Source organism: Phocoena phocoena, chromosome 3 (genome assembly GCF_963924675.1).
Source record: "Phocoena phocoena chromosome 3, mPhoPho1.1, whole genome shotgun sequence".
NCBI classification, from domain to species: Eukaryota; Metazoa; Chordata; class Mammalia; order Artiodactyla; family Phocoenidae; genus Phocoena; species Phocoena phocoena.
The window spans coordinates 146,736,778-146,754,802 of NC_089221.1; the positions used below are offsets into that span (position 1 = coordinate 146,736,778).

Genomic DNA, 18,025 nt, shown 5'->3' on the forward strand with positions numbered 1-18,025 from the left:
GATAGCAGGTCATATAGGGCCTTGTAGGCACCATAAGGACTTGGGCTTTTCCACTGGGTGAATTTGAGTCACAAGCAGAGGAGGGACATTGTCTGACTGACGTTTTCAAGCTACTGTATGATCAACATTGAGACCATCCCCCTTCAGCCCTTAAGGGCCCCCAGCAGCCAGGTGGTCCTCCAATCTCCTTTTCACAGTCATGGCGTAGACCTTAGGGAACATATAATAACGATGATGACAGCAACAGACATTACTGAGCGTGTGCCAGACTGTTCACATGTGTGACCTCATTTAAGCCCCTCAACAAAGCTGCGAGGTAGATATTATTATTCTCCCGTTTTACAGATGAGGAAACCGAGTGAGTTAGTGGGTTGCTCAAGGTTAGTAAAAGAGGTGAGGTTTGACTATAACCTCTCATACCAGGCACCTGGATGGACTCATTCTCTCCTCTTTCCTTAACATGTCCCCAGCCCACCCCAATAATTAGTGCCCTGGAGAGGAAGAAACTACTCATGCCCTTTATTCATGGACACATCGGTTCATGATAAGCTTGGATAAGTGTCCCAGGTGCTGTGTCAAGGACTTTGTAACATTATCCTGTTTAATCCCACAAAACTGTGTGAAGTACATCATATTATGCATCCCATTTTTGAGGTGAGAAATCAGAAACTTTCTACTAAGCCGTAGTCCCTACCCATTGGCCCTGGCTGTGCCCTTTCCTCTGGTGGTACTCAGTAAGGTGCCTCTCCTCCTTCGCTGTCCCCACGGGACTGTAGGCAAACTGAAGGAATTCCCGCCTGCACTCTCTGAACGCCTCATCTCCCGCCATGGTATCTCACCTCCTAATAGACTACATAATTTGCCTGTGTGTTTATTTTTAATATCTAGAATTTTAAATATAATAGCATTATAATATAAGCTCCACTAGACTGTGAGCTCCAGGAAGACAGATTTTTGTCCGTTTTGTTCCCTGCCATATCTCTGAGTGCAAGGAATAGTCCTAGACACATAATTGGTGCTCAAGAATAGTTATTAAGGGACTTCCCTGATGGTGCAGTGGTTGAGAATCTGCCTGCCAATGCAGGGGACACAGGTTCGATCCCTGGTCCTCGAAGATCCCACATGCCATGGAACAGCTAAGCCTGTGCGCCACAGCTACCGAGGCTGTGCCCTAGAGCCCACGAGCCACAACTGCTGAGCCCGCATGCCGCAACTACTGAAGCCCGCGTGCCTAGAGCCTGTGCTCCGCAACAAGAGAAGCCACTGCAATGAGAAGCCCACGCACTGGCAACAAAGAGTAGTTCCCGCTCACCACAACTAGAGAAAGCCCACGCACAGCAACGAAGACCCAGTGCAGCCAAAAATAAATAAATAAATCTATATTAAAAAGAATAATAGTTATTAAGTAAATCCATTAACCAGTCACTCAGTTAATACGCGGAAACCCATAATATATGAAGTGCTTACCTTGTTTTATGAACTCAGCATTCTGAAATTAGGAAAGAAATAGTCAACATTTTTGTTTCACTTCTTTTATCCTGATACCCTCTGATAGAAGGGATTGGGAAAACCTCCAAAAAGTTGACCAGAGTGACTTTATCTCTGATAGCCTCCCTCATTTGAGTTACCAAGAATGTCAGGATGTCTCAGACACAGAAGTTTCATGGGTGCTGAGTGAATTCCTCTCCAAGCATTTGTTTTTGTGGTATAGAATTTGTACCTTGTTCTTGGTTGTTTCTTTTATGAATCGTCATGACTACAGTACTGTTTGTACAGAGAGGTGTTTTCTGATAGGATTCAAGAGTAAGTTCTGCTTATTGAGGGTCCTTTCCTTTTTCTTGGCTCTGAGAATATGTAATCTTTACAAGAAGTCCTGAGCTGGGGGTCAGAGACCCAAATTCAACTTGGTTATTAACAAGCTATAGGATGTTGGACAAACACAGTGTATCCCTGGCCTTAGTTTTCATCATCTGTAAAATAGACATGAGAAAACTATGGAATTTCAGAGCTGAAAGACACTCTGAAGGTCATTTAATCCAAGAGCTATAAATTCAAATACCTTCAGAGCCCAGGAAGATAACTGTAAATATGTGAACTCGTCCCATTAAGACAACGGGGAGTGGTAGAAGCTGTGGCAAACTCCTTCCAGCTGAATTAGTTTTTTAAAAAATTAGAACTTACGTGCTGGCTAAATGACAGACCCAGGCCCAGTTTGGCCTACACATCTCCAACGTGCAACCCCATTCCTAGCCCTTGTCCATTTAAATTATTTTGCATATGAGAAAACTGAAGCTCAAAGATGGGACTTGAACTGCCAAAGTGATCGGTGGTAGAAGTAGGTTGTAATAATAATGTCTATCTTACACAGTTCAGAGGTTTTCCTAAGGGGATCTATGAAGGTGATAATGTGGGAGATGCCTTTGGGGAATATGAAACACCACTCGATTGCGAGGGATTATCACCACTTTCCCGAGTGCCATTAAAATTGTCTCCAAAGCACAGTGATTCCTCAGTGTCTGAGGGTGTTGGTGCTAGGAGCCTCCTCGGATACCAAAATCTGCAGTTGTTTAAGCCCCTTACATAAAAGGGCGTAAGTACGGTGAGTGCAGCTGGGCCTCTGTATCAGTGGTTGGTTGGATTCGAGGTTGGTTAAATCCAAGGATGCAAAACCCAAGGGTATGGAGGGCTGACTGTATTTTCCAGGATAATTCATTTTCCCCGCACAGCAAGCTGGGCAGGGGCTATATACATACCTGTGCTGCCGGTAAGGAAACTGAGGCTCAGCTTAGGAAAGAGACCAGAGATTTGAGGGCTTGACCAAGTCCTAACAACCAGTGTATGGCAAGTTTGGTAGCAGAGTGTGGTCTGTATGTGGGGGAGAAGCTCGCCTTTGGAATTCGGACACTGGCGCTCTCTCCCCAGCGCTGCCCCATCTACCCTTAGGTGAAGGACTTACCTGTTGTTGGGGGAATTGAATGAGAGCACGTGTGGGACACACCCAGCATGGGCTGGCACAGAGGAGGCAGTCCACAAATGGCGCCATCTCTTTTACCGTGATCAGTGCTTTTATAACTGTTACCAGACCTCCGGACCTCCGGGTCTTCCACCAAACGTGTAACCCCCGTCGCTCTGCTCTGGAGAGTGACATACTCATCTACACAAACGTCCAGAGGTGAGAATCCAAAGGACTGTTCATTCTCATTCTCTGTCCTGTTGTCTGTAACGAGGTTAAAGACGTAGGGATACAACACTAGCTTCAGAAATGAGGAAGAAAGCCAATCAACAGGACTTTCCGTTTTTAACAACTCACCGTAAAGCATGAGTCTCTCAGACATACCAGGCTACTGTTGAAATCCAGGTGTGCTACTGGGCTCAGTCCAAGTGGTTGTGATAGATTTTCCTTTAGAACTCAGTCTAGACCTCAGCTTGGAGAAGCCCCTGCAGGGTAGGTCTGTGTGCTTGACAGAAACTGGACCGTGGGTTGCAGCTTGTGGAACATGGGCTGCCGCCTCTACCAGGCCGAGCAGCCTTCCCCCCACAGCTCTGTGTGTGTGTGTGTGCGTGTGTGTGTGTGTGTGCGCACTTGAGTGTGTGTGTGCGTGCACGTGTGACGGAAAGAGGATGACGCTGTGTCACTGTGTCTTGTATCACAGAGAGAGAGAGGAGAGAGCCTACTCCCAGGGCCTTCTCACTGCAGAGACAGCCACTTTCAAAAATGTCCGGAGACAAGGAAAGGGGGCGAGGAGGCTAAGATTTCACAGAGCTTTAAGGAAATGGTTTAAAAAGATGACCAAGAGCATGGCTGTAGAGGCTGGTTCTCCCCTTCACATATACTCAACAGTTAACAATAACTAGCAGGTGCACTTTTTAAAGAACTCCGCTGTAAGTCAAGTGTCATATTATCTCAACTAATCTTTGCTATGTCCCCACTGAAGCAGGCCCTGTAGCACCACCACTGAACAGATGGTAACACTTAGGGTTGCCTCCATGAAGTTTTCCCGGATTACTTCACCCTTCCCTCCAGCCCCACCCACCCTGCCAGGGAGTCTTCCTTTCTCAGGACAGCTGCTAGTCCCTGTCCTGACACCTACAAGAGTTAATAACAATAACTACCAGCTACTTTTTTTTTTTTGCGGTATGCGGGCCTCTCACTGTTGTGGCCTCTCCTGTTGCGGAGCACAGGCTCCAGACGCGCAGGCTCAGCAGCCATGGCTCACGGGCCCAGCCGCTCCGCGGCACGTGGGATCTTCCCGGACTGGGGCATGAACCAGTGTCCCCTGCATCGGCAGGCAGACTCTCAACCACTGCGCCACCAGGGAAGCCCTACCAGCTACTTTTTGAAGTAGGTTTTCTTATCCTCATTTTACCAGTAAGTCAACTGAGGCTCAGAATGTTTAGGAAACTTGCCCAAGGTCACACAGAAAAAATGGCTGAGATTTGCACTCATTTTTATTTGCTTAGTTTAGTTCAGGAGTCAGGAAACTATGGCCTATGAGCCAGAGCCCACCTGCACCTAATTTTGTAAATAGGTTTATTGGAACCACCATGCTCATTGATTTACATATTGCCTGTAGCTGATTTCTTCCTACAGCAACAGAGTTGAGTTGTTGCCACACACAACATCTGGCCCTTGCACAGAAAAAGTTCGCAGACTTCTTGCTTAGTGTTTTACTCTGGATCCCATGCTCTTGGGAACCACTGTTATGCCAGTTAGCACCTGATGGCACCGTGTTTATCTTGCTTTCTAAGAGGTGTTGGAGACGTGGTTAGTTTTATCTTCCCAACTAAACCGAATCTACCTTGGAGCAGTGACCCCTCATGTAACGAGTCTCGGGACCTACTGTGGGCCAGGCCAGGTGATCACATCGTCAGCTGCTCTAATCCCTCCAGCTAAGCGCTCACACATAGTAGGTGCACAACCAATACCAGATGGGTTGAATTGGAGTGTCTTTCACCAGGTAATAAGAAGAAAAACCCTCCCTGGAGCACACCCAGCCTCTGAAACCCCAGCGAGTGCCTGACACGTCCTGCCTTCATTTCCCCAGGGAGATCCTTCTTTTGCTAAGCGCAAATTCAGCCTGTCTCTCCCCACACAGCTGACAACCCCCAGGGCTCAGTAATTACCACAAGAGCCTGCTACAGCCCCTTGGGGAGCATTGCCTCATTTGAATTCCAACCCCAAATGAAATCAATACCAATAATTTTATCTGTTTTTAAAGCGACCTGCTGAGGCCCTTTCTTCTTGATCTCGTTTTCAACAGACCACAATTAGCCCTCTGGAGAACGCCATCGAAACCATGTCCGTGGCCAACGAGAAGATCCTGATGATGATAAACCAGTACCAGAGTGACGAAAGCCTCCCGATAAACCCACTCTCCATGCTCCTGAACGGAATCGTGGACCCTGCAGTCATGGGAGGGTTCGCCAAGTATGAGACGGTGAGGGCTCCCCTCTCCAGGCCCTGGCGGAGACAGAGCAGTGGCAGGAGGGCCAGAGCAGACACAGCTGCATGCCACTCATCTTACTGTGGCTGTTTGTCCCTCAAAAGGACACTTCAGCTTGTTTAGACCTCATACACATTCCAGAGTTTCTTTAGCCTCACTCTCATCTCCTTCCCACCCTCAATGCCATGCTCTGTCAGGGGTCATAGAGATCCCTGATCCCACTGGGCACATCGAGATACCTTTGTCAAGAGGAGGCTCTGGGATGTCCACGAGCCAGACCATAAAAGTCAAGCACCACAAATCAAAGTACATGCTACTTGTGTAAAGCCATCTCCTCTATAGATGATGGAAATGACCTCCAGAAATGGGAAGGAATGAAACACGTTATCTGTGAAAATACAGAAGGGATGGGAGATCGACTCTCAAGCGAGAGTTATAATCTAGATATTTGGGTCATAAGGACCCTCCAGAAATCCCCACACATTTCAGCCGCAGATTTCATTTCTGAGGCTCCTGGTGTCCGTGGCGAAAAGGGAAACGCCATCAGTTACATGAGTCACATTTTCCACTGGGGGAAAATAATTACTCAATAAGGAGACATAACTTTTCCCAGCTCTGAAATAGAATAGAAAGTCCTTATTTGGCTCTCACCTGGGCCATACGTTAATGGGACGCTGAGGGAAAAATGGACTCTTCGTTCTCATAAGTCTCATGATGGACTCTTTATTATCTTTTCTATGTCATCCATTGATGTAAAACTAGGAATACAGCACAATAGTATAACTCACGGACAGTAATTCCGGTTAGTCCTTCCAGCTACCCTTGGACACCCCGTAGAGTCATCCATTGGTAATCCTTTGTTCAGCCTTGAGGGGTGATATGTCTGTGTATATATGTGCACACACTGAGAACGGGAGCCGAGAAGGAGCTGGGGCTGCCAAGGTCACACACGATGAGGGAGGTGAGCTGGAAAGCCCACCAGGTGAACTTCTTACTGAGTTTCCTCTCCTGGGACAGTGCCTTGACTGTACAGCAGAATCCCCAGCAGGGCTTCTTCACGCACAGCTGCCTCCACCCCACCTCTGACCCCAGAGCTTCTGATTCAGTCCATCCGGGTGGGGCCTGAGAATTTGCATCTCTGGCAAGTTCCCAGGTGATGCTGCTGCTGCGGGTCCAGAGACCCCTCTTCAAGAACAATTTCCTGGCGTTTGTGACCCTTTCCCAGTGGATACCGATCTGAGCCCCAGGAGGAGGAAACGTCAGTCCCTACACGTCCCTGACTGTTGCCCATCCACGTAGGAATGGCCTCATTCCTGCCCCTGTCAACTGGAACCCTCTCCCGGTGCCAGAGAGGTGGGTCGTGGGGTCCACGGCAAAGGAACAGGAAACCCCCAACGTCTGTTTGTCCTGCTAGGCCTTCTTCACTGAGGAGTACACCAGGGACCACCCCGAGGACCAGGACAAGCTGAGCTGCCTCAAGGACCTGATTGCGTGGCAGGTAAAGCAGAGGCAGACTGGGGGTAGGCCAGCCCTGTGTCCGTCCTTTGCCCTCCCCGGTTCGCCTGCCCTCTGCTAGCCTCTGGCCGGTATGGCCGACTTTCATACTGCTCTCCTGCCCTCTGGCTTTTGGCCTTTCTTCTGACTCTGTCTTCACCTGAGCAGGTGCGTCGTGGAAGCGGGATTTGGGGCACTGCACCCTTGGGGTGCTGCACTGGCGCCGGGCAGTGATGCAGTGCTACGTGTTGCTAAGACTGCCCTGTTGGGTGTTGAATTCAGGAGGTGGCCTCCCCCAGGGGGACTGAAGTGAAAGCCAGGGTCCCGCGCACCTCCCACCACCTCCCACCACACCCAGCACCCGCCAGTCAGATAATGGAAGACTTCGCCCCCACCCCGCCTCTCCTCCTACTAAGGCTGACCCAGTTTGTTGCAAAGCTCAGATGGATAGCAGGTTTTGAAAATAATCGAGGCCTCGGTTTGGTTGGTTTTCAGGCAAAGGGTCTGCACTCTGCACAAGCTGCTCAGCCCTCCGGAGCCCAGCCTGGCACCTTGGAAGGACTGTCCTTCCCGCCCGCTTTGTCCTGCTATCTGCTTATCTGCCCTCTCCTTGCATCCTTGTCCCTCTGCCCCTTCCCTCCACGATCTCCTTCTCTCTGACTCTTGCTGTGCATGTGTCTCTGTCTTTCTCCTCTCCTTGGAAGTTCTTTGCTTCTCCCTGTCCCCTCTCTGACTTTGGCCTGTCTCTGCTGCCCCCCTCACACCTCACTCCTGGCTCTGCTTCCCTTGCGCATCTCTCTCCACTGCCCTCCCTCCTTCTCTGCTTTCTCTCTGGCTCCCTCTCCCGTGTTTTGTCTCCCTCCTGCTCTCTCCTGCTCTCTGCCACTCCCTAGAGAAGAAACAATCCACAGACCCCTAGCCCAGAGGCATTCAGAGGACCAGGCTCCTGGTCTAGGCCTGCAGCAGCCCCTCCTCAAACATCTCCCTGCTCTCCACGGACCACCCAGCACCCAGGACGCAGGGTGGGCTCTGGAGGGTGCGCTGGGGGGAGGCTGGGGAGGCAAGCAGGGCAGCAGGGGGCAGCGTCTGCAGCTGCTGGCCCTCCCTCCTCCCTTCTTGCCAGTTACAGTGCAAAGAAAAGCGAGCTACTGTGGTAGGGAGTTTTTGTTACTCTAGGGGAATTAGGGAGTGAGAAGCATTGGGTGCAGCCTCTTTTCTTAAAATAAGGATTCCTAATTCAGGTCCTTCTCTGCCTCTGCCAAATTATGCAAAGTGAGGCCTTAAAAATAAAATGCCAGGCGCTGCACAGATACACTCTCCTGAATGCATTTTGTGAGTCTGGAATTTTCTCTCCCTTCCTACCTTGTGCCACCTGTGAAACCCAGACACCTCCAAGAGCGCCAGCCTTCCGAGGTCATCCTGTCCTTTAATACTCAAATAATGATACTCCCCCCTCCCCATCCCCAGCTCGAGAAGCAGGAAGACTCAGCTTTGGTTGGTTTCCTTCCTCAGCTCTTTCTGGGGTGCCCCAGGGAGGGCTAACACGTCACACAAATGTGTCTGGTTGCTGGGTGTCATTCTCAATCCATATCACTGTCCTGGGCCTCTCTGCTGCTCATGTCTTATCACCTGGTAGTGGACTCTCTGGGCTGTATTCACCGCACCCAAAGCATAGACCAGACTGTGGCCTCAGAGCACAGCCGTTAGCAGGCCGTGCCTTCTAAGGAAATTCTTCCAAAGTCTTGCAGTTCATAGAGGGGCACCGCAAGCAAAGGAAGGAGACTTTGAAAGCATGTATTTGATGTTACCGCTTCTAAGAGCCTGCAAAGGGGATTGCCCTGGGCCGCATTCCTCCCACTCAGAGTCCAGCATCCTGAATACTCAAAAGACGCTGCCCTGCGCAGGGTGAAGGTGACCTTTTTTACGTTACACACAGCACATTAGCTCTTCCATTTTATTCCATTCATTCTTGCAACTTATATATATTTGAGTCCCAGCTGTGTGCCACGCAACAGAAATAAAGCGCTGGATAAAATTGTGGGCCTGCGCCCTCCCTCCCTTCTTGGAGCTTAATTATCGATTGGATCTTGGTTTGCCAAAGCCAGATTCACTTTGGATCTTCTCAGAGCACGAGACCCTTAAGATTTCAAAGGGAGATGTACTTGCACCGCTAGCAACCCAACAGAAGCTAGAAGTGCAAAGTACATTATGTGTTCAAGATTTCATGGTTTTCAAGAGTGATCGCTTCTTAATTCTTTTCTTCGTAAAGATTTTCTCTCTATTTATTGGCATGGAAAGATGTCTACAGTACATTCTTCTTGTAAACATTTCACGAGACATTACATAGAGAAAACTACACATAACAAAAGCACACTGAGTTGTCACAGTGTACACTTAACGTGGCCACCACCAGATGAAGAAGCAGAATTCCTCTAGCACCCAGAAGCCTCTCTTGTGCCTTCTTTTTAGTCATTGCCAGCCCTCCCCAAGGTCGACCTCTCTCCTGCTTTTACAGTAACCATTTACTTGCTTTGTAAAAATACTTTTTAACCACCCAAGCACTCGTTGCTAAACACTATAGTTTACTTTTGCTTGTTTTTGACCTATATATAAATGGAATCACACAGTGTGCATTCTTTTGTGTCTAACTTATTTTGTTTACTGTTATGTTTTAAAATTGATTTATTTTGTTGTACATAGCAATCATCTATTCATTTTCATTGATGTATAATCGTCTATGCAGCTGGACTGTATAACTGTGCCAAAACATATTTATTTAGTTTTCAACTGATGGAGATTTGGGTTGATTTCAGTTTGAGGGTATTACAAGTCGTGCTGTTCTGAACATCTCTGTGTGTGTCTTTTTGGCACACACATGCACAATTTCTGTTGGATGTATACCTAGGTATGGAATTGCTCGGTTATACTATGTTGGAATATCTGGCTTGAACAGATAACTGCCAAACTTCTATCACTATAGATTAGTTTTGTCAGTTCTTGAACGTCATAAAAGTGATATTACACAGTATGTGTTACTGTGTGCCTGGCTTCTTCTTTTCACTGTAACGCCTTTGTGATTCATCCAGGCTGTTACATGCAAGAGAAGTTTTTCTTTTTTTGTTCTAAGTGGTATCCATTGTGTGACTATACAATATACCAATAATATACCGATGTATTTATCCATTCTCCTGTTGATGGTGGGTTGTTTTCAGGTTTTGGATAGTGTGGAAAGAGTTGTAGGAACATTCTTGTTCGTGTTTTTTGATGGGCATAAACTCTCAGCATCCTCACTATCTATCTAGTAGTGGGAGTGCTGGGTCATGCGTTTATCTTTAGCCTTACTGGATACCAAGAAGCAGTTTTCCAAAGTGGCTGAGCCAATTTACACTCCCACCAAGAACTTCTGTGAATCTGGGTTGCTCCACATTCTCGCTGACGCAGGCTGCTGTGAGTCTTTAATTTTAGTCTTTCTGGTGGTTGTGAGGTGGTATCTCAGTTTAATTTTAATTTGCATTTCCTTTGCGAGCAACGGTGTTCATCGCCTTTTCATGTGTTTATTGGCTAATTGAATAACCTTTCTGTGAAACGTTTGTTCAGATCTTTTACTTATTAACTGAATTGTCTTTTTACTAATAATTCATAGGAGTTTATATCTATTCTAGATGTGAGTCCTTTGTCAAATCTGGATATTGCAAATATCTTCATTCAGTTTGTGGCTTATCTGTTTACTTTCTAATGATATATTTTTGAAGAACAGAAGTTTGTAACTTTAATGAGGTCCAATTTATCAATTTTTTTTAATGATTATTACTTTTGTCTTCACTTTATGAAATCTCTGGCTGTCCCAAGATCATGACGATATTTCCTGTGTTTTATTGGGAAGTTTTCTTGTTTTGTCCTATACTCTTAAGTATATGATCCATTTTGACTGACACGAAGTAAGGGGTAAATTATTTTTCTATACAGATTTCTAATTATTCCAGCACCATTTGTTGAAAAGACTATTACTTCTCCCAACTTTGACATAAAGTGATCATATAGATGTCAGTCTATTTCTGGACTTCCTACTCTATTCCATTGGTCTGTTTGTCCAATGCCATATACTGTTCCTAATTACTGTAGCTTTATAGTAACTCGAGATCTGATAGTGGCAGTACTGCAATTTTTTTTTCAAATTTGTCTTGGTCCTTCTAGTCCTTTGTATTTCCATATAAATTTTTAAATCAGCTTGCCAATTTTCACACACCCCCAAAACACATTGAGATTTTGAATAGGAATATATTAGGCACGTAGATTAATTTAGGAAGAAGTTCTGTTTTAATGATAATTGATTCTTCCAGTACATGAATATGGAATCTCTCTCCCTTTCTTTAGTTCTTTAATTTCACTCAGCAAAGTTTTGTAGTATTCACTGGAAAGGTCTTTCACAGATTTTATTAGATTTGTTTTAAGGTATTTGATATTTTTAACTATTATAAATGGTATTTTTTTAAAATTTCTCAATATCATCACAATTTTTTTTTTGGTATGTTTACCTTGTATCCAGCGACCTTACTAAATTCACTTAATAAGTCAAATTGTTTGTACATTCTTTTGGATGTTCTACAGACAAACATATCATCTGCTAATGTAAAAAGTTTTACTTCTTCTGTTCCAATGTCTCCCACATCAGGGCAAGAGTCAGTATTTCACAGAGTGGGATGTTTTAAAGATGATGTCCCATTCTATGCCTAGTTTGCTGGTTTATCATGAATGGATTTTTAATTTGTCAAATGCCTTTTATGCATCTATTGAGATACTCATATTGTTTTTCTTCGTTATTATGCTAATTCAGTGAATTATATTAGTTGATTTTGGACTATTAAACCAACCTTGCATGTATGACATAAATCCCACTTGGTCGTAATGTATTATCATTTTTATATGTTTCTGGATTCTATTAGAAAATATGCTCTTCAGGATTTTTGTGTCTATGCTCAAAAGAGATATTAACCTATAATTTTCCTTTTTTATAATATCCTTGTTCAATTCTTGTAACAAAGTTACCCTGGTCTCAAAAAGTGGGTTGAAAATTACTCCCTATTTTAAAAATTTTTAAGAGTTTGTATAAAGTTGGCATTTATTTATCCCTTAAATGTTTGCTAGAATTTGTCTGTGAAGCCATATGGGCCAGGAATGTTTTAAAGTATGTATTTAATTTAATAGTTTTCAGATTTCCTATTTCTTTCGTCCCCTTTTTGGTAAGTTGTATTTTTCTAGCAATTTGTCCATTTTATCTAAATATTAAATTTATTGACATAAACTTTTTTATAATATCCTCTTATGATCTTTTATAATGCTTGTACTTCCTATAGTGATACCCCTTTTTAAATTCTGATATTGGTTATTGGTACCTTCTATTTTTTTTTATTAGCCCTTTAAGGTGTTTATCAATGTTTTTGTCTTTTCAAAGAACCAACTTTTGGGTTTGTCAGTCCTCTGTGTTGTCAGTTTGTTTTCTTTTTCATTCATGTCCACTCTTACTTTTATTATTTCCTTCCTTTTACTCTCTTTGGGTTTAGTTTGCTGCTCTTCTACTAATATCTTGAGATGGATACTTAACTAATTGATTTTCTGTCTTTTCTAATATGTAAAACTAAAGCTATACGTTTATCTCCATTAGCAACTTTATATCTCACTAGTTTTTGTATGTATTTCCATTATCATTCCCTTCTCTTTTTCTTTATAAATTTATTTATTTATTTGTTTGTTTTTGGCTGTGCTGGGTCTTCATTTCTGCACATGAACTTTCTCTAGTTGTGGTGAGCGGGATCTACTCTCTCATTGCGGTGGCTTCTCTTGTTGCGGAACGCAGGCTCTGGGCACTCGAGCTTCAGTAGTTGTGGCTCACAGGCTCTAGAACGCAGGCTCAGTAGTTGTGGTGTGCTCCGTGGCATGTAGGATCTTCCTGGACCAGGGCTCAAACCCGTGTCCCCTGCATTGGCAGGTGATTTCTTAACCACTGTGCCACCAGGGAAGTCCCATTCCTTTCTTTTTTAAATAAAATCTTTGTCTTGTGTCATGGCTAGAAAATTTTTTCTTTTTCTATATTTCGCTTATTTAAAAAATATAAAGTTTTCTTAAGCTCTCTTCATTCTCTGTTTCTTCCACGTTAGTCCATTCGTTCTTTTCTTCCTCTCTCCCTTACTCCCTCCCTCCCTCCCTCCCTTTTTGCTTTTCTTCCTATCTGTTGGTTCTGATCTCTGTCTTTCACACTGGAGAATTTCCTTCAGTGCCTGGTGATCCTTGGCAGTCTGTTCATAGTAAAGAGTGGGGCACTAAAAAAGCTGAATGAATTTCCGTGCATATGAGAGAAGGTATTGTCGCCTGGATGGCATTACATATGGTAACTGAGTGATCCACAGACGTCTGTATAACATGCGCCATTCACTTTCTCCAGGACAGACCCTTCAAGCTATTGCATATGAAGGTCCCCCTGGCTCCTGCACTGCTGGCAATCTGGGGACTGGAAAGTGAAGGTCTCACTGTCTGTTAGTATGCAGACCAACCCCCTATTTTCCTGTTTGGTTCCTCATCCCTGCCCTCTGTTGATAATATAAGAGCTTAACTGTCTCACGTCAATTATCTCTTCCCCTCTCATCTTCCCAAGGCTTTTTACATCACTTTTTAAAAACTCCCTATTGGCTGGTTAACTCCACGTTGTTAACATTTGGGTATCTTTCTTCAGCAACCACATGAGGTAGTATCACTGGATCTCCTGTGTTGTGAGACCGGGCTGTGCCCACTCCTCCTTTTCTGTTCAACCCTTCCCTTCTCCTATCTCCCAGCCTCTGACAATCATACCTTCCCTTTTGCATTGCCAAGAACTTCTTGGGCAAGGCTTTAAGTTAAAGCAACAGAGAGTCCTCTCCTCTGGTCTCACACTCTGCCCCTCAGTAGATTCTATAAGGTGCAGACTTTCCCTAACACGTGGCTTCTATTGGGGGTGGGGGGCGTCCAGCCCTCCTGTGGGGCAAGGGCAGCCGGAGGTCTTTCTCCCAGAGGTCTTGTTTTCAGAGGAAACCTCAAGGATTCAGCTTTCCCATTTCTCAGGGTTGGTGACCCCGCTTGAAGGTTTCCAAGACCCTAAAGCCCTCAACAAATTCTCAGCAGGCAGACTTGCTTCCACCACCTCCATGGGGCCAGGTGGCCAAACTTTGGCTCATCATTTACCACCTTTCTCTCCAGATCCCCTTCCTGGGAGCTGGGATTAAGATCCATGAGAGAAGGGTGTCAGAAAATCTGCGGCCCTTCCACGACCGGATGGAGGAATGTTTCAAGAACCTGAAAGTGAAGGTGGAGAAGGAGTACGGTGTCAGAGAGATGGTACTGGTGGTCCCTGTGGCCGGGAGGGGTGGGGCAGGGAGGAGGATGAGATTGGAGCCAAGGAACCTGCCCTTGAGGAGAAGGACCTGAGAGCCAGCAGTACCAGGGCCAATCCAGGGAACCTTTCTGGAAACTTGGTCCCTCAAAAGTCACCCCAGATAAACGCCAGTTACGGATTGAGGCCTTAGCACTCAAGGGACCGTGCTAATAATAAAAGCAATGTTGATGAAGCACCTGTTACGTGCCAGTCTAATCTAAGCACGTAGGTCATTTCGTCTTCACAACAAGCCTGGGCGTGACTTTTAACCCCCTGTGTCTCTTCTGGAGATTCCTAGGTGTAAGTGACTTGCCAGAGGCTACATGACAAGTGAGTGCAGGTCACTGCCCCTGGCTCTGTTGGCCTGCAAAGCCAGCGCTTTGGGCAACTCACAAGCTCCCGAGTCCTCAAGAGGCCATCAGCCTGGTGCTCACGAAGACTTCTTCTTTATCCTCTCCCCCAGAAAGTAGCATCATAAAACGGCAAGGCTGTGTGGTCCTTCAGAGGCCATCTGGCCCAACCCTCTGATTTTACAGATGGGAAAACTGAGGCCCAGAGACGAGAAGTGAGTTACTGGAAAGCGTGGAGGTGAACTCAGGTCTCATCTTCTGGTAAAACAGTTTTTCTGAGACAGGTCGCCTCTCCCAGCACTCCCTGTGTGACAGCCCAATGCAGCTCTGATGGCAACCACCCAGAGTTACGTGACGTTGCATAGGTTAAGGGCAAAGTCCTCCACAAGACTCCCCTCGCTTCAGACACCAGGGTTCCCAGGCCACCTGCACCTCTGACCAACTGGTTACAAATCTGGAGCTTCCCACCACCCCTTCAGGTCTGATAATTTCACAAAAGTCAAGGAGTCGGCCCTCCCTCCAATATCCATGAGTTCCCTAGCCGCAGATTCAACCAACGGAGAATCAGAAATACTTGGGGGGAAAAAATCGAGAAAGTTCCAAAAAGCAAAACTTGAATTTGCTGTGCCGGCAACTGCTTACCTCACATTTACATTATAGTTACAACTATTTCTGTAGCGTTTACGTTGTATTAGGTATTACAAGTAATCTAGAGAGGATTTAAATTCTGCTGGAGGATATGTATAGGCTACATGCAAATACTATGCCATTTTATGTCAGGGACTTGAGCATCGCTGGATTTTGGTATCCTCGGAGGTCGGAGGTCGGAGGTCGTAGATACTGAAGGATGACTGTACTTAGGATTACAGTTTTATTAGCAAGGAAACAAATCAGTACCAGCCAAATGAAGAGAAGCATAGGGTGAGGTCTGGGAGGGTCCCAAACACACAGCTTCTGTGTCCTCAGGACATGTCACCGTATCTCTCCTACTGGCACATCCGTGTGTGATTACCAGCCGGGAAAGCTCACCTTAGCCTAAGTGTCTGGAGTTTTAATTGGGGTTCATAGGCATGATCGAATGAATCGTTGGCCACGTGGTTGACATCAATCTCCAGTCCCCCTTCCTCCCCAGAGGCTGAGCTGATATTATCTGGCCCAGAGTCCCAGCCCTGTAATCACAAGGTTGCTCCTTCTGGCCAGCCCCCATCCTGAGCCTTCCCATCAGTGTAAAGGGGCCACCATGAAAAACAAAAGACACTCCTACCAGTGGGGAAATTGCAAGGATTTAGACATCACCTCCCAGGAACCAGGAATAAAGGCCTGACAAATTCTTTATTAAACAGCTGTGCGTAGCCTCAGCCAGCCAGGAAGTTTTTGCTCTGCCCCACGCAGACCTGGCTGCTAACCACACCCTCCTCCCCGCCCCGCAGCCCGACTTCGAGGACAGGCGAGTGGGCCGGCCCCGGTCCATGCTGCGCTCCTACAGGCAGATGTCCATCATCTCCATGGCTTCCACGAACTCTGACTGCAGCACGCCCAGCAAACTCACCTCCGAGAGGTCAGTCCCCACCCCAGGCAGCCCCCCGTACCCCTGCACTAGCCTAGCCCTCAGCAAAGCCTCGCTTCTTGCCCTTCTGCCCTTGGCCGTCCTTCTGCATCTCCGTGCCCTTCTGTTTGAAAGCCCTTCCCCACCTGGCACCTCATTAAAACCCTCACAACTACCCTGTGCGGCTTAATGCCGTTGTCAGGGGGTCAGTCGAGGCCCAGAGAGGTGTGGTGGCTCTTCCTGAGGACCCAGCAGGACACCGCACGGCCCACAGGCTCCCCGTCCAGCCACCTCCATCAGCCAGCCTGAGCTCCTCATCTACTTGCCTCTGCCGGGGCTCCCGTCCCCACCAACTCCCCATCCCAGAGCTCCTCCTCCTGTACCTGCCTATACCTCTGTCGGGGTTCCCCTCCTCGGCCAAGAAGAGCCTCTCCCCTTCCACTTTCTTGGAGCCATCTGCGCGACCCGGCCCGACTCAACTAACGTAATAGCAGCTCCTGTGATGGAGAACTCTCTCTGGGAGAATGTGCTAAGGGGTTCTTGACCTCATCTCTTGTCCACTCTGCAAGGTTGCTGCAAACACCCCCGTTTACTGAAAAGGAAATCGTGCCTCAGATAGGTTGAGTGATTTGCCCAAAGTCATTCGGCTAAAAAGTGGCATAGATTTGAATCCAGATCCATATTTTTAACCAGTTTTCTCTTCCTATCACCAGTCTTATGGCCCACCGCCTTCAATTTATCTTACCCTGTAGTTTGAGTGTTTGCAAATTAAGCAAGTGGCTCCCCAAACTCTGCCAGGTGAGCTGATCTACCCCCCGACCCCGTGGTGACAGCTCAGTCAGCCTGGGTCCCTGCAAGACAGTTCCACTGAAGCTCTTAACTGCAGTTTTTGCTGCTGTCCCTCTTGCCATTCAGCTTCGACCAGGAATTAGCATCTCCCAAGGCTCCGAGAGTGGAGCAAGAGGAGCCGATCTTCCCAGGGAGCACTCTGCCAGAGGTCAAGCTGCGGCGGTCCAAGAAGAGGAGCAAGAGAAGCAGTGTGGTGTTTGCGGACGAGAAGGCCACAGCAGACCTGAAGCGGGTGAGTGGCCAAGGCTGGATCTTCTCTGACACCCTCGGCAGATCACTGCACGCCCGGCACACTGCCTAGGGCTCCGAGACGTGCGCCGCTCAAGCCTCATCCTCACGGTGAAGTGGAGTTACCGAGGTGGCATCTCAGGGGCAGGGAGGTGAAGTGCTTGCTGGCGCCCCTGCAGCGTGGATGTGACAGAGTGGGAAATGACCCAGCCTGTCACTCTGTCCTTTCTGCCATCGCAGAGGACTCTGAGGCTGGGGAGAGGCTGCCCGGTCCACCACTGAGCAGGAGAGCCGCCCTCCCAGGGCTGGGCCAGGTGTTTCCACCTCGGCCCTTTATCCCCACCCCAGGGCCATTCTAACCACTGACGTCTCAGACTCTGCTAAGCTCTTCCAGTGGACCGGGAGCCCAGCTGGGGATGCAGAGATGAAATTCTCACTGCCCTGACTTTAAGAGTTACTGTCTTATAAACTAATAAGTATTTAATATGAGACTTGGTACCAGACAGCCCTGGGTTCAACCCCAGCTTCCCCCTGAAAGAGAGGTTTGTTGAAAGCATTCTGGGAGCCTGGAAGGGGGAGAGGGATTTACTCTCCTGGGAAGGGAGGGCTGCCGGATGAAAGGGCAAGGGCCCAGCTGAGATGCCTTCCAGCGACGAAAGAATCCCCCACAAACTTCCCAGTAGGCCTCAGAGGCTATTCTTGCCGGGGGGGG

The 18,025-nt window shown here is 47.1% G+C and overlaps 1 protein-coding gene across 1 annotated transcript in view; it reads left to right on the forward strand.

The window, feature by feature from the left end:
* Positions 1-18,025, forward strand: part of DOCK2 (dedicator of cytokinesis 2) — a 425,761-nt gene that overhangs the window by 404,896 nt on the left and 2,840 nt on the right. Inside the window, exons 46-50 of the mRNA XM_065873738.1 lie at positions 5,262-5,438; positions 6,859-6,942; positions 14,166-14,303; positions 16,121-16,248; positions 17,152-17,317. Of these exons, the coding sequence (XP_065729810.1) occupies positions 5,262-5,438; positions 6,859-6,942; positions 14,166-14,303; positions 16,121-16,248; positions 17,152-17,317 (693 nt within the window). The remainder of the gene's footprint in view (positions 1-5,261; positions 5,439-6,858; positions 6,943-14,165; positions 14,304-16,120; positions 16,249-17,151; positions 17,318-18,025) is intronic.